This window comes from Protomyctophum bolini (genome assembly GCF_963924005.1).
Source record: "Protomyctophum bolini genome assembly, chromosome: 1".
In the NCBI taxonomy this organism is placed as follows: Eukaryota; Metazoa; Chordata; class Actinopteri; order Myctophiformes; family Myctophidae; genus Protomyctophum; species Protomyctophum bolini.
In genome coordinates, this window is record NC_137862.1 from 42,881,646 (window position 1) to 42,894,446 (window position 12,801).

At 42.8% G+C, this 12,801-nt stretch overlaps 1 protein-coding gene across 2 annotated transcripts; it reads left to right on the top strand.

The window, feature by feature from the left end:
* Window positions 1–1,888: 1,888 nt before the first annotated feature.
* On the top strand, window positions 1,889–12,035 carry LOC308312658 (histone-binding protein RBBP7). Of its 2 annotated transcripts, none has more exons than XM_080759321.1 (12): window positions 1,889–2,048; window positions 3,856–4,000; window positions 4,404–4,554; window positions 5,319–5,490; window positions 6,124–6,239; window positions 6,868–7,028; window positions 7,337–7,463; window positions 7,850–7,927; window positions 8,764–8,840; window positions 9,411–9,468; window positions 10,093–10,203; window positions 10,661–12,035. In XM_080759321.1, the coding sequence occupies exons 1-12, from the start codon at window positions 2,033–2,035 to the stop codon at window positions 10,727–10,729; spliced, it is 1,281 nt and encodes a 426-aa protein (XP_080615447.1). In that variant the 5' UTR covers window positions 1,889–2,032; the 3' UTR covers window positions 10,730–12,035. The 2 variants fall into 2 exon arrangements, with proteins under 2 accessions (XP_080615447.1, XP_080615448.1); XM_080759322.1 differs by having other exon boundaries at window positions 4,404–4,549; window positions 5,317–5,490.
* The last annotated feature ends 766 nt before the right edge of the window (window positions 12,036–12,801 follow it).

A 12,801-nucleotide genomic window follows, 5' to 3' on the forward strand; every position in this document is an offset into this window, starting at 1 on the left:
AGCCATGTTAAAAGCACTGCATTGGGGGTGTGGAGCTGACACACAGCCATGTTTGGATGCACCTTCTGTTGCCTATTGGTTCAGCATCCTCATATACAAAGCAACGATGACGAACTTAAAATAGCTCCGAGAATGTACAAATGCAACCACATTCCTATGGTTTACGTGTGTATACTCTCGTTAATGGCTGCTAAATCAATAACACTGAGGGTTTTACGGTGGTGTACATAAAAACTGTACATATTACTTTCAGGAGAACAAAGTGAGGATGAATATAATCATAAACTGCAACGATGGTGCATAGGCATGTAACGTTCATTCACTCAACTCACACTGCGATTCGAATCACGGTATTAGGTTCACGATACGATACAATCATTTTTAACACAACATATATTTCCATTCAAATGACCAATTTATTTTCTCTTACACAAATCCAGTATTTTCTTTCTCTTTAAATGTACGTCTCATCTTCTATTCAATACAGAAAATGACTGATTGTCCTGTAGTTTCTTCTCTTTTATAACGCACTCTGATGTTTGCATCACGATTCAAATTGCGATCTAATTGCGACTTCAATTGTCACCAGTTTGAATCGATTTGAATCTATTTACAATAAATTCTAGGGATGTCCCAATCACGTTTTGCTGCTCGTGATCAGATTCCGATCATTTGATTTTGAGCATCTGCCGATACCGATTTTTCCCGATCCGATATTTATATAGAACACATTTATGCCATATCACAATATACAAACTCACAGACAATTTCCAGTCTAATATCATGATATGGATATATCACGTTTTTTTTTTGGTCCCGATCCGATCACTTGAAAATGACGTGATCGGATCGGGACAACCCTAATATATTCGTTACACGCCTAATGGTGCAGCAGCACTATGCTATGACAATGCCTATCGAAATGTGCCAAATTCAATTAACGATCATGCAGACATGCTGATTTAGATTTGACTAGTTGAGAATTAATCCACACCCGCTCAGTCTATCTATGTGCCAGTTTTTGGCTTCCATAAAATATTGTCTACATGAAACATAGCCGATTTATTTATTTGGATGATGAGTTGATCATACAGCTGTCTGTCTGTATAAGCTCGTGCATTCTTTTATTTCCCTAACTTTCAATCTTTCTTATGCTTGCATTGTATTGGAACACCTTTTACATTTTCAAGGTTTGTAGTTTTACTGTAAACTGTTTTTTGCTGTTTATGGACAAGACTTTTACAGAATAAACTCATTGGAATGCATTTAATTTGGTGTTCCTGAGTCAGTGTCTACAAACAATTTGTAGAATGGGTACAGTTCAAGTACAGTACAACTTTTGCTAAGAGGATAAAACAAGCACTGAGACTTGTTTACATAATGGTCCTCCCTTTTCAATTCATCAAAACATTTAAAGACATGCAAATATATTATTATTATTATTATTATTATTAGTAGTAGTAGTAGTAGTAGTACTGGTAGTAGTAGTAGTATTGATTGATTTATTTATTAACAATTTCCAGAATTACGGTACATTTCAAGCACAACAAAAACTGTTAACTGTGTGTGGACGACACCATACAGCATATTACACTTATTTATAAGAGGGTTCACCTTGTTCAATTCAATAAAACATTTAGAGACTGAGACGTACGAATATACACTTCTATATAGCCAAAAACAGGAAATCATCATAATAGTATAGTATGTAAGAATTTACCTTTTTTCATGATCAACACTTTATTTGAGTTTTAACAGCTACAAATAAACATGTAACAAAATGTATTGAACGCATATTTTTTCTTTCCTGCGCAGTTTGTACGCAGCCGTGAAGTTTACTAGTTTGACAGTGCGCGCGTGCGCAACACGAACAGATGAAATCCGCGCTGAAAAGGGACGGATACGACTTGTGTTGTGTGTGTTCATACATACAAACCAACAGAATAATAATAACAACAACAAAGCAAATCAATAAATATCAGTTGTAGCATCACCGTCTAGTTGCTGTTGTGCCGAGCCTGGAAGGAACAACATGGCTGATAAAGAAGGTAGGAGGAATAGAGCCAGAGAGTGGCCCAGTTTACATGCTGCATGCTGCTTTGTGCTGCTGCCTGTGTGTGTGTGTGTGTGTGTGTGTGTGTGTGTGTGTGTGTGCGCGCGCGCGTGCGTGCGTGTGATGATTGATGCTTGAAGACGTACTAGTTAGTTAGCATCGCATGCTAACCTCAACCCTATAAGTGTGAACTGTTGAGAATAGGAGGCTAGCATAGAATTCAGAGTATTTATTAGCAAGCATTTCAAGCCCAACTCAATACAAAAAACTGTTCACTGTGAGTGGACGACACCATAAAGCATTGCACTTGTTTACAAGAGGGTCCACCTTGTTCAATTCATCATAACATTTTGAGACGTACGAATATGCACTTCTATATAGCCAAAACACTGGAAAAGAAAACGTATACAGTGAGGGGGAAAAGGGGTGGGGATTCAGATTTTATGGGGGCCAGTGTCGAATTGCAGTAGCTTTTTTGGGGGTTTGTTTTGGGTTGTTTTGCGAAAAAAATCCTGCTATTTTATATATATATATATATATATATATGTGTGTGTGTGTATATATTATGTATGGTAATACAATCACTAGCAATTCAATTCAAAGGAGTGTTATTATTGACATTGCCAAAGCAAGTGTCAAAATGGTTATTATTATTTTATTTTTTATATATATATACGATTTTTGTAACCCATTTTTCACCCCTGTGCCAATCATCTACTGTGATCCTGGGCTCTACACACCCTCCGCCAACCTGGGGAGAGCAACGGACTTAACTCATGCTCCCTTCATGCCTGAGTGTCCAAGTTGCTCCTTTACACCTGACAGGGGGGAGTTTCCCTGGTTGGATGTAGCACGTGGAAGGAACATGTTATTCCAACCAGTTCCTTTCCCCTCCATCAGGCGCCCCGGCTGGCCAGGGGGAGGTCCTTTTAAAAAAAAACAAATGGCACCAATCTTGCAATCACTTTGAGACAAATGGCATAATTTCTACTGAAAACTATTTAAATAGTAGGCTACACACTCTAGACGGCTAGACCCCATGTTCACTTGACTAAGTAACTGCATAATGTGTGTTGTGTTGTTCCTGACAGTGTATGGACTATGGAATATAGATCAGGATTACTGCATGCTTTTTGTGAGGGTACCGACCCTAGGCCTAGGGGACACGGGAAGAACATGTGAGGGTACCTACCCTAGGGGACACGGGGAGAACATGTGAGGGTACCTACCACCTAGGGGACACGGGGAGAACATGTGAGGGTATACCCTAGGGGACACAGGGAGAAGATGTGAGGGTACCTACCCTAGGGGACACAGGGAGAACATGTGAGGTTACCTACCTACCCTAGGATTACACGGGGAGAACATGTGAGGGTACCTACCCTAGGGGACACGGGGAGAACATGTGAGGGTACCTACCCTAGGCCTAGGGGACACGGGGAGAACATGCAGCAAACTCCACACAGAAAGGCCCTTTCACCAACCCCACCCAGGTGGGAGGTGATGACGTGGAGGAGAGAACACACTCCCAGCGTCCCTTGCAGGAATCAAACCCAGGACCTTCTAGCTGTGCGGTGACGGGACTCTCTTTTTTCGTTGTTGTCTTGAGCCTGGGGGTCAATGGGCTCTGAGGGGGCGCTTGTTTTACAGCACCGGCAGGCGGCTACTACTACTACTAGCAGTACCAAGTAGTGTGATGCCCGTGTGGGTGGGGCTTTCATATTCTAATCCGACTGCGCCACCGCGCCACTTACCAAGTTCACTTGACTAACCGCACAATATGTGTTGTGTTCCTGACACAGTGTACGATGACGCCGTGGAGGAGAGGGTCATCAATGAGGAGTATAAGATCTGGAAGAAGAACACGCCTTTCCTCTACGACCTGGTGATGACGCACGCGCTGGAGTGGCCCAGTCTCACCGTGCAGTGGCTGCCCGATGTCAACAGGTATGAATGCACATAACTCTAAAAAGCCGTATCGTGGAGACATTGTATCGTCCCGACGATATTTATCACCATATCGAACACCCCTACCGTGCAGTGGGCCTCAACGGAGAAATATTTTGCTAGCTTGCCTTGCTCTCGTTTCCATTAATTAGCTAAATAATCCAAAGTGTTCATATTTTGAACGAGAGGCAGATGAGAGTCAGAAATTAAGCGCTTGGTATATCCATCAGATCAAAACCACGGAGAGCAATTCATAATATTATTCTCTCACCTGATATCATTGAAGATGCGCTAGGACGTGTACACACGTCATTGTGACCCGTCGGTTGGATTCCCTAGGACGTGTGGTCATGTCGGATGGACGGAACCTGTTCATATTATGTCCCTGCGTTTTGTGGTGCAGACCTGAAGGGAAGGACTACGCGGTCCACAGACTGGTTCTGGGCACCCACACGTCAGACGAGCAGAACCACCTGGTCATCGCCAGCGTCCAGGTACCCAACGACGACGCCCAGTTCGACGCCTCGCACTACGACAGCGAGAAAGGAGGTAAAGTTCTCGGTTCACAGTTTTCACACGGGTGTGATTTTCTTCTTTTTTTTTAATAGTTTATCTCTCACACTTACGCCAGTGTTCCCTTGACCACCCTCCTTTGTGCAAAGGTTGCCTAGCCCTGAACCGTACATTAGGGGGCAGTAAACCATTTTTTAACAAGTTTGTGAATTGTCATTATCATTACTGGCTACTGACATGTTGTTGTTCTGCTTTCCAGCAGGTATGTTGAGGGGTGTCCGCCTGTGTTGAGGGGTGTCCGGCTGTGGTGGGCAAGGGTCCAGGAGCCTCACTGGTCCTTTGTTGGGGTGATAGTGGTGCTAGTAAAATGTTTGTTGGTTTGTAAGTCAACGGAAGACTCTGAAGGTAGAGTTGAAGCCTGATTCAGTTCATACATATGAATACAGATGGCAGATTTTGAAGACTTTTTGACACATCATGAGAAGAGGTTTGAGGATGTGTGTCAGCTTTTGGAGAATAATCTGTGTTTTTGGAGTGTGATTTCAATTATTTCAACATATGTTGGATGCATTCATGATTTTGTCAGTTAATTTTTCTTTTATTCTTTGTGTGTATGCATACACTTAAAACTAGCAATAGTTGTATTATTAGGTGAGGAAAAAATATTATAATGTGAATAATATGGTTGGTAGAGTTTGAAACTATTAACACCACAGCAGCCACAGATGTACAGTATCGTCTTATCTTTCAGACTCTTGGATGCAATAACAGCAAGGCGTGAGTGACCTGTATTCTCTCCTCAGAGTTTGGCGGCTTCGGTTCGGTCAGTGGCAAGATCGAGATCGAGATCAAGATCAACCACGAGGGAGAGGTGAACCGAGCGCGCTACATGCCCCAGAACCCCTGCATCATCGCCACCAAGACCCCCACCTCCGACGTGCTTGTGTTCGACTACACCAAGCACCCGTCCAAGCCAGGTACGGACGGCTCTCTGGATGCTCTTGCTTCAGTGGTTCCCAATAAAGTGGGGTCCGGGGACCCCCAGGGGTCCTTGAGGGAGTTCCAGGGGGGTCCCCAGCTAAATGATAGTTGGGAATCAAATGTACCCGCCTATGGGTCTGTAACTCTGAGAGTGTACAAATGGTGTACAAATTTTCTCTCTGCCTCAGGTCGTGACCACCAGGCTTTTCTCTCTGCCTTAGGTTGTGACCAGGCTTTTCTCTCTGCCTTAAGTCGTTACCAGGCATTTCTCTCTGCCTTAAGTTTTGACCAGGCTTTTCTCTCTGCCTTAGGTCGTTACCAGGATTTTCTCTCTGCCTTAGGTTGTGACCAGGCTTTTCTCTCTGCCTTAGGTTGTGACCAGGCTTTTCTCTCTGTCTTAGGTTGTGACCAGGCTTTTCTCTCTGTCTTAGGTTGTGACCAGGCTTTTCTCTCTGCCTTATGTTGGACCAGGCTTTTCTCTCTGCCTTAGGTTTACAATGAAAATGTAAAAAGGTCGACAAAGGTCGAATTAACACTGTCTTGAATCATATATTTTGGGAGTTGGAAAACCTATGGTCAATAATGGCATGTGTTTGTTTGATTCTTTGTGTGTGCGTGTGCGTTTCCAGACCCTAGTGGAGAGTGCAGTCCAGACCTGCGTCTCAGAGGTCACCAGAAGGAGGGCTATGGTCTGTCCTGGAACCCCAACCTCAGCGGGAACCTGCTCAGTGCCTCTGACGACCATGTGAGGACCACCGACATGTCTGCATTCACTAACAATTATAGCATTATATGATCGTATACTTATTATTAATAAAATGCGTAACTTACAATATAACCAATCGTCACTGTCGGCATGAACCAGCAATCTCCATTTTTCTACTTTTTTAAATACATCAGTGGTATTGAACACCCCAACGTCTGTGGATTTTAGTATTAAAGAAACAAGTGCTTCTAGACTAAAGCGCATAACTCCTTTGGATCCTCAAACTGTCGGTCAAACCACCTAACTCCAACTTTGGAGATACCTGTGTCCACCATTGATTAGAATGGGAAAGATCTCCACATAAAATGATCAAAAACCTCCTAACTCCACTTGAGCTGTATTTGAGTGAAGTAATGATAATATAAGGACACATTCAAGTATCTGACATATCTATATGAAGTCACCGTACTAACTTTGATCGAAAAACATGTTTTGTTTTCTCTTTCGTTTCCTGAAAAGTTAATATTTTTAACATGGCATCTTGTTTCTGCCCAGCGAGTGACGGCAGAGAAATATTTTTTTTAGTACATATTTTATGTATATATTTACTTCCAACTGGTGCTGTTTTTGTCCTGTGCTGAACACCTCCACCCCTCCTCATCTCCAGACCATCTGCCTGTGGGACATCGGCGCCGGGCCCAAGGAAGGGAAGATCGTGGACGCCAAGACCATCTTCACGGGACACACGGCCGTGGTGGAGGACGTCTCCTGGCACCTGCTGCACGAGTCTCTGTTCGGCTCGGTCGCAGACGACCAGAAGCTCATGATGTGAGTGTTATTAACCATATTGACCAGTGGTTCCCAAAGTGGGGTCTGGGGACCCCCAGGGGTTCTTGAGAGGGTTCCAGGGGGTACCCAGCTAAATGATAGTTTGGAACCAAGTGGACCCTTATGGGTCTGTGACTCTTGAGAGTGTAACAAATGTACATTAACATTTGTACACACTAACAAATGGACCCTAACGGGCATTTCATACTGACTCATTTAACATTACATTGTCTCCTCAGATGGGACACTCGCTCCAACGGCCCAGTCACTCTGTGGTCATACTGACTCATTTAACATTGTCTCCTCAGATGGGACACTCGCTCCAACAACACGTCCAAGCCCAGTCACGCAGTGGACGCTCACACTGCAGAGGTCAACTGTCTGTCCTTCAACCCTTACAGCGAGTTCATCTTAGCCAGTGGCTCTGCTGATAAGGTATGAATGAATGAATGAGTTCATCTTAGCCAGCATGATAAGGTATGAATGAATGAATGAATGAGTTCATCGTGGGAGAATGTTTAGGCCTGTCACAAAAATGCAAAGTGATGTTATCTGATGTATATCTGATTGACATTTATACCACTTAAATGGTGTAAAAGATCAGTTTCTCCAGATAGGGTAAATTGCTGATCACAGATAGGGTAAATGCTGATTACTGATCAGAGTGAATATCGGCCGATATGGCCGATCACCGATCGCTGGCCCATTATCGGAGCATCTCTACTGGCGTGCCAATAATCACGATAACGCACACCCTCTTGTGTAATATTAACTTGTGTCAACATGTCTGAAATCCCCCCTCCCTTTCTCCATTCACACAGACTGTTGCATTGTGGGACCTCAGGAACCTGAAGCTGAAGCTTCATTCTTTTGAGTCCCACAAGGATGAAATATTCCAGGTAATAATGACATCATAATGTCATCATAACCTGCTGCATGACATCATATCGTGCTGTATGCAATGTTTACTCATACATTTTGGTCCACTGTATACCTTTATAAGCTGCATTGTGAAATACTTTGGATTGTCATAAAGCCTGAAAAGAGTGTCAGAAAATAGCAGATCTACAAGCTCACAACGTGCCGAGATGTGACTTATTGTGAGCTTGCAGTTGGGTTACTTTCACTGTTTTTGCATGCCACAATTGTACAACGTGGTACAGTATGTTACAGGGACTTAAATGGTTAATCAAACTAATCAATTTAGTCTATTATAATTTATATACATTTTGGTTTTTTTGCCAAAATGTATTGTGAAGATTTGATTGGATACAGAATGTGATAATGTATGATGATAAGAGCGCCCCTAACTTCTCACGAGCGTGTTTTATTTTTTGGTGAGTTTGGTGAGTCCCGTAACCAGAGTCAGACTCCATTGGCATGTCATGAAAAACGATAGCTAAAAATAAATCCCACCAATGTGAAGTGAGGGGAAATCTTATCATCGTACATCATCATACATCATCTCATTCCGGCAAATCAGAATGTGCGTCCTCACCTTCGTCTTCAATGCTTGTGTTACGCATTTTGTTGTGTTTGCACAAACACTCAAAATTGTCCATTCATTGTCAATGGAATTTAATGTTAGTTTGTGTTGGGACAAAATTTGAGTTACATACACCAAAAGCTGGACATAGAAAAACATGACTATTTGGACAACCATGCAAGACACAGATTAGGTAGTCATGTCAAAATGTAGTTTTATTGAACTGACTTTCTCCATGACCGTGATCAGGTGCAATGGTCCCCTCATAACGAGACCATCCTGGCCTCCAGCGGCACCGACAGACGCCTCAACGTCTGGGACCTCAGGTGAAAACTGCAATACCCAGCATGCATTCCTTCTGCACACACACACACACACACACGGCTAGCCTTGAATCTCCTTGAAATGTACCCAATGAATCCAGTCGGGAATCATCAGTTGGAAATAAGAAGCATAAAGGGCCTTGCAAACAATGAGACCTGCGTTTTTGCTCGGAGCAGTCGCTGTGCGAGAACGCAAGCGTATTTACGTGAGCGCGGTCCCATGAATTTGTTTTGCGAGTGTGCTCGTTACGTGCACACGCCCGTGACTCACCAGACCTGGATTCTGTTTAGCTTCTTTTTTTTTTTTTCGTTCCTCGCTTCACGTTTGCAAAGCCCTTCATACTGCATATAAAAGTGTCGTTTGTGCTATTATTCAGAAGTCTCATTTGAGTTGACAAAGATACAGTAAAACATAATTTGTTGAATTGAGTGGCAAAATAAGTTGAGACATGTCGAGTCCATTTTTAATATACATATGTACTTGTTCAGATCATATTTAATATCCAGTACATATACTTGTTCAGATCATACTGCCCAGCCATGATTGAAACATTCTCCTTCCCCCCTTTTCAGTAAAATCGGAGAAGAGCAGTCAGCCGAGGATGCTGAAGATGGTCCTCCTGAGCTGTTGGTGAGTTACTGTTACTGACCACTAGGGGTGTCCCGATAGACTTTTTTTCGTTTCCGATCTGATCCCGATATCACAATTTCTGTGTTAGCCAATACCGAATACCAATACCAGTGTTGTGATCTCGTCATGTGTTATAGCTATCTAGCTATATATCTCGTGTTTATAGCAGACTCCTCACTCAAATGTGCACTTGCAGTTTGGGCAACTCCAAAGCAAACTCCGCATGCCCCAACATTTTATTTACTTGCCATAGTGTCAAACCCTTACCCCTGTGTCGGATCGGTTGGTTAGACTGGCATATTCACCGATAACGAAATGACCCCATATGACAAATAAGGGACGATACCTTACCGATACAGTATCTGGACATCTCTACTGACCACTATCCCTTAATTCCACCACACCCTGTTCCAAACCAAATCCAACCATCCCTTCTGTTCAGTGTTCACAACAACCACGCCCCTTCCCAAACCAAATCCATGATGCCTCATCAAGCCCCCTAGACCCAACACCATGTCAGCTGGCCCCAGCCCTATCCTAGATATTACACTATAGTGTGTTCAATACACCCAAAAGTCAATTTTTGTGATGTTACCCATATGTCTGTCTGCTCTACTCCTCTAGTTCATCCACGGCGGTCACACAGCCAAGATCTCGGACTTCTCCTGGAACCCCAATGAACCCTGGGTAATCTGCTCTGTGTCAGAGGATAACATCATGCAAGTTTGGCAGATGGTGAGTGTTAATATAATCATTTGTAACTGTGGTAATTTCATCTAATGAACCATCTCTGAACGTGTCCCAATCAGTCCAGTCCAGGCATGCTGCAAGTTGTTCCTTGTTGTCATCTGTCCATGTCCTAACTACCTTCTTCTCTGGCTGTACTGTACTGTACTGTACTGTACTGTACTGTACTGTACTGTACTGTACTGTACTGTACTGTACTGTACAAGCCCTCACTGGCCTGTGTGTTAGGCTGTGACACTTGGTGACAAACGCTATAACGCTATTTTTGTGCTCGGACACAGCCAGGGACAGACCCAGCCACACACATAGCTGTCTATAGTCTATAGTATTTTGAAAAGTGCTTTATAAATAAAATTTACTTACTATAGGAGTGGTTGCACCACTCAAAAATCTGCTAAATCTGTACATCAGTCAGTTGTGAATAAAATATCTGTTCCTCTGGCAGGCGGAAAACATCTACAACGACGAGGAACCAGACACACCTGCTTCAGAGCTCGAGGGCCAGGGATCATAACCTCTAGTCTGGGGATCATAACCTCTAGTCTAGGGATCATAACCTCTAGTCTAGATGTTTCCACTGACTGGTCCTCCCCGGAACCCCAGGGACCCCCAGCCCTTCATCCAGGCATTCTCCATGAGTCTATACCCACTGGTCCACACATCCCCAGGGACCTCCCAGACCTTCAACCCATTCTGGTCCATCTCTCACTGTCTCTAATATATCCAGTCTGAATTAACTGGATAGTTATAAAGCAACATAGTCAATACTTCAACCCGGCAATTTTAAACGAAGATGTGGAGTGTCATCCTGCTTGGAATCTTTCCATTGCCCAAGTTTTCCCAAATGTATCTTTAGGAACTACGATAAGTTGGTTTACATGCTTTTCTCTTGAGGGACTCGGGTGGGTGGAGACTTTGTAAACGGCACATGTCTTTAATGTGGATAAATCTGACCGATGTGACTGATTCTAAATGCCTTATAAAGGGACACCGTCACCCAGTTCATGTGCATTTCAGTTCATTGTTGATTGTTATGGTCTACCGAAAGAACAATACTGGTATATACCAGACGATTCCCCTTTTTGTCTCAACATTTCTGATTGTCAAGATTTACTGTTTGGCCATAAATGGCAAACAAGGACAATGTCATCACGGCCACCGTGGGTAGAGGCAAAAAACAAAAACACAACACAATATAAAGTGTATCCTGTGTGTCAACTTCAGCTGTGCTTCAGAGAGCCAGAATACTGCTCATTTCTATGTTGGAATTAATTTGACTCTTTATTCAAGTACTTTATTAAAACAAAACTATAAAATATTTCTCATACCAATTGGAACCAAGATTATCTGAGCACCGAGATGGGTTTTGGGAAATTTTACCCAGATGTTTTAGAGAATTGTAGGCATTGTGGATCTGTGAGAAGAGTTTCTGGTGATGTGACACGACGTTGCACTTATACACTCATTCTTTTCACCCTATAAGGACTTTGATGTCATTGTACATTTTCCCTCTTCAGTAGTGTTATGCTATTCACACATTACCCTCATTTAATAGTCGTCCCTTAAGGGGGAAAAAACATTCCCAGTATTCTTGTTTTGTTTCCTCCAGCTGTTTTCAGGTACACAGACATGGAACAATGTCTAATACAGCTAAGTAAAAACAAACTACAAAAAAAATAGAGTGGAGAGCGCCAGACTAAACTAGTGCACTTCAGGTAAATGCATGTATGTTTATTTTTCTCCTCATTCCTGTTGAAATGACTAAATGCAACATGCAAGTCTCATGGAGTTGTTTCTGCTCAAACTCCATGATCTGGCAATAAAACACTTTTCTAAATTTTAAAAGTTGACTCATTTGTACTTTTTTCTTTTTACGATTGCATATGCATGGTTTTGAAAACGGGGCTAATTTATTTTTGACAAACCTCAGGAGCATTTCTATAGTATCTCCACTGATTGGTATGGCTTCATCTTGGATATTGGACTATGGTTTCTTTCAGTCAGATCCAATTGCCATAAATGTGTGGACTGGAGGTACTTCCTTGGCCCATGGCCCAAGACTCACAGACAGACCCATTTCTAGATGGCTCACCTAATGCCATGCTGTAATAAGTCTGGAGCTGTCTAGAGTTAACAGTGAAGGGACGCTTTAATTAATAACAGTGCACAGTAACTAAGGACACGGCATTAAAAAAAATACCAACTAAATGTCGTAATTGTAACTATAATGCTATTAGTTACAGACTCAATTAGAAAAACGCCTGTGGTCTCAGAGGCTACTAAGCCAGTGGTCCTTGAGGGGGTTCCAGGTAAACCTGACTCCGCCACATGGTGGTACTATTGAGTTCTTGGCATCTGGTGGAGTCAGTAAGTTAGTTCCAGGTTAAATGGGCCCTAAGAGATGCAGAAATTCTGGGCACAGGTCTCCACCAGGAGGATAGGAGAGTGTGATGTTTGGCAAAATGTTTAGGAGTAATTTAAACGTGTGTGTGTGTGAGAGACACAACTTGGCCTGTTGTAGCGCCACCATGAGGCCTTATCGATCTTAACTCGAAGCGTAAAATACGCTTTCAAGAGTTAAATTGT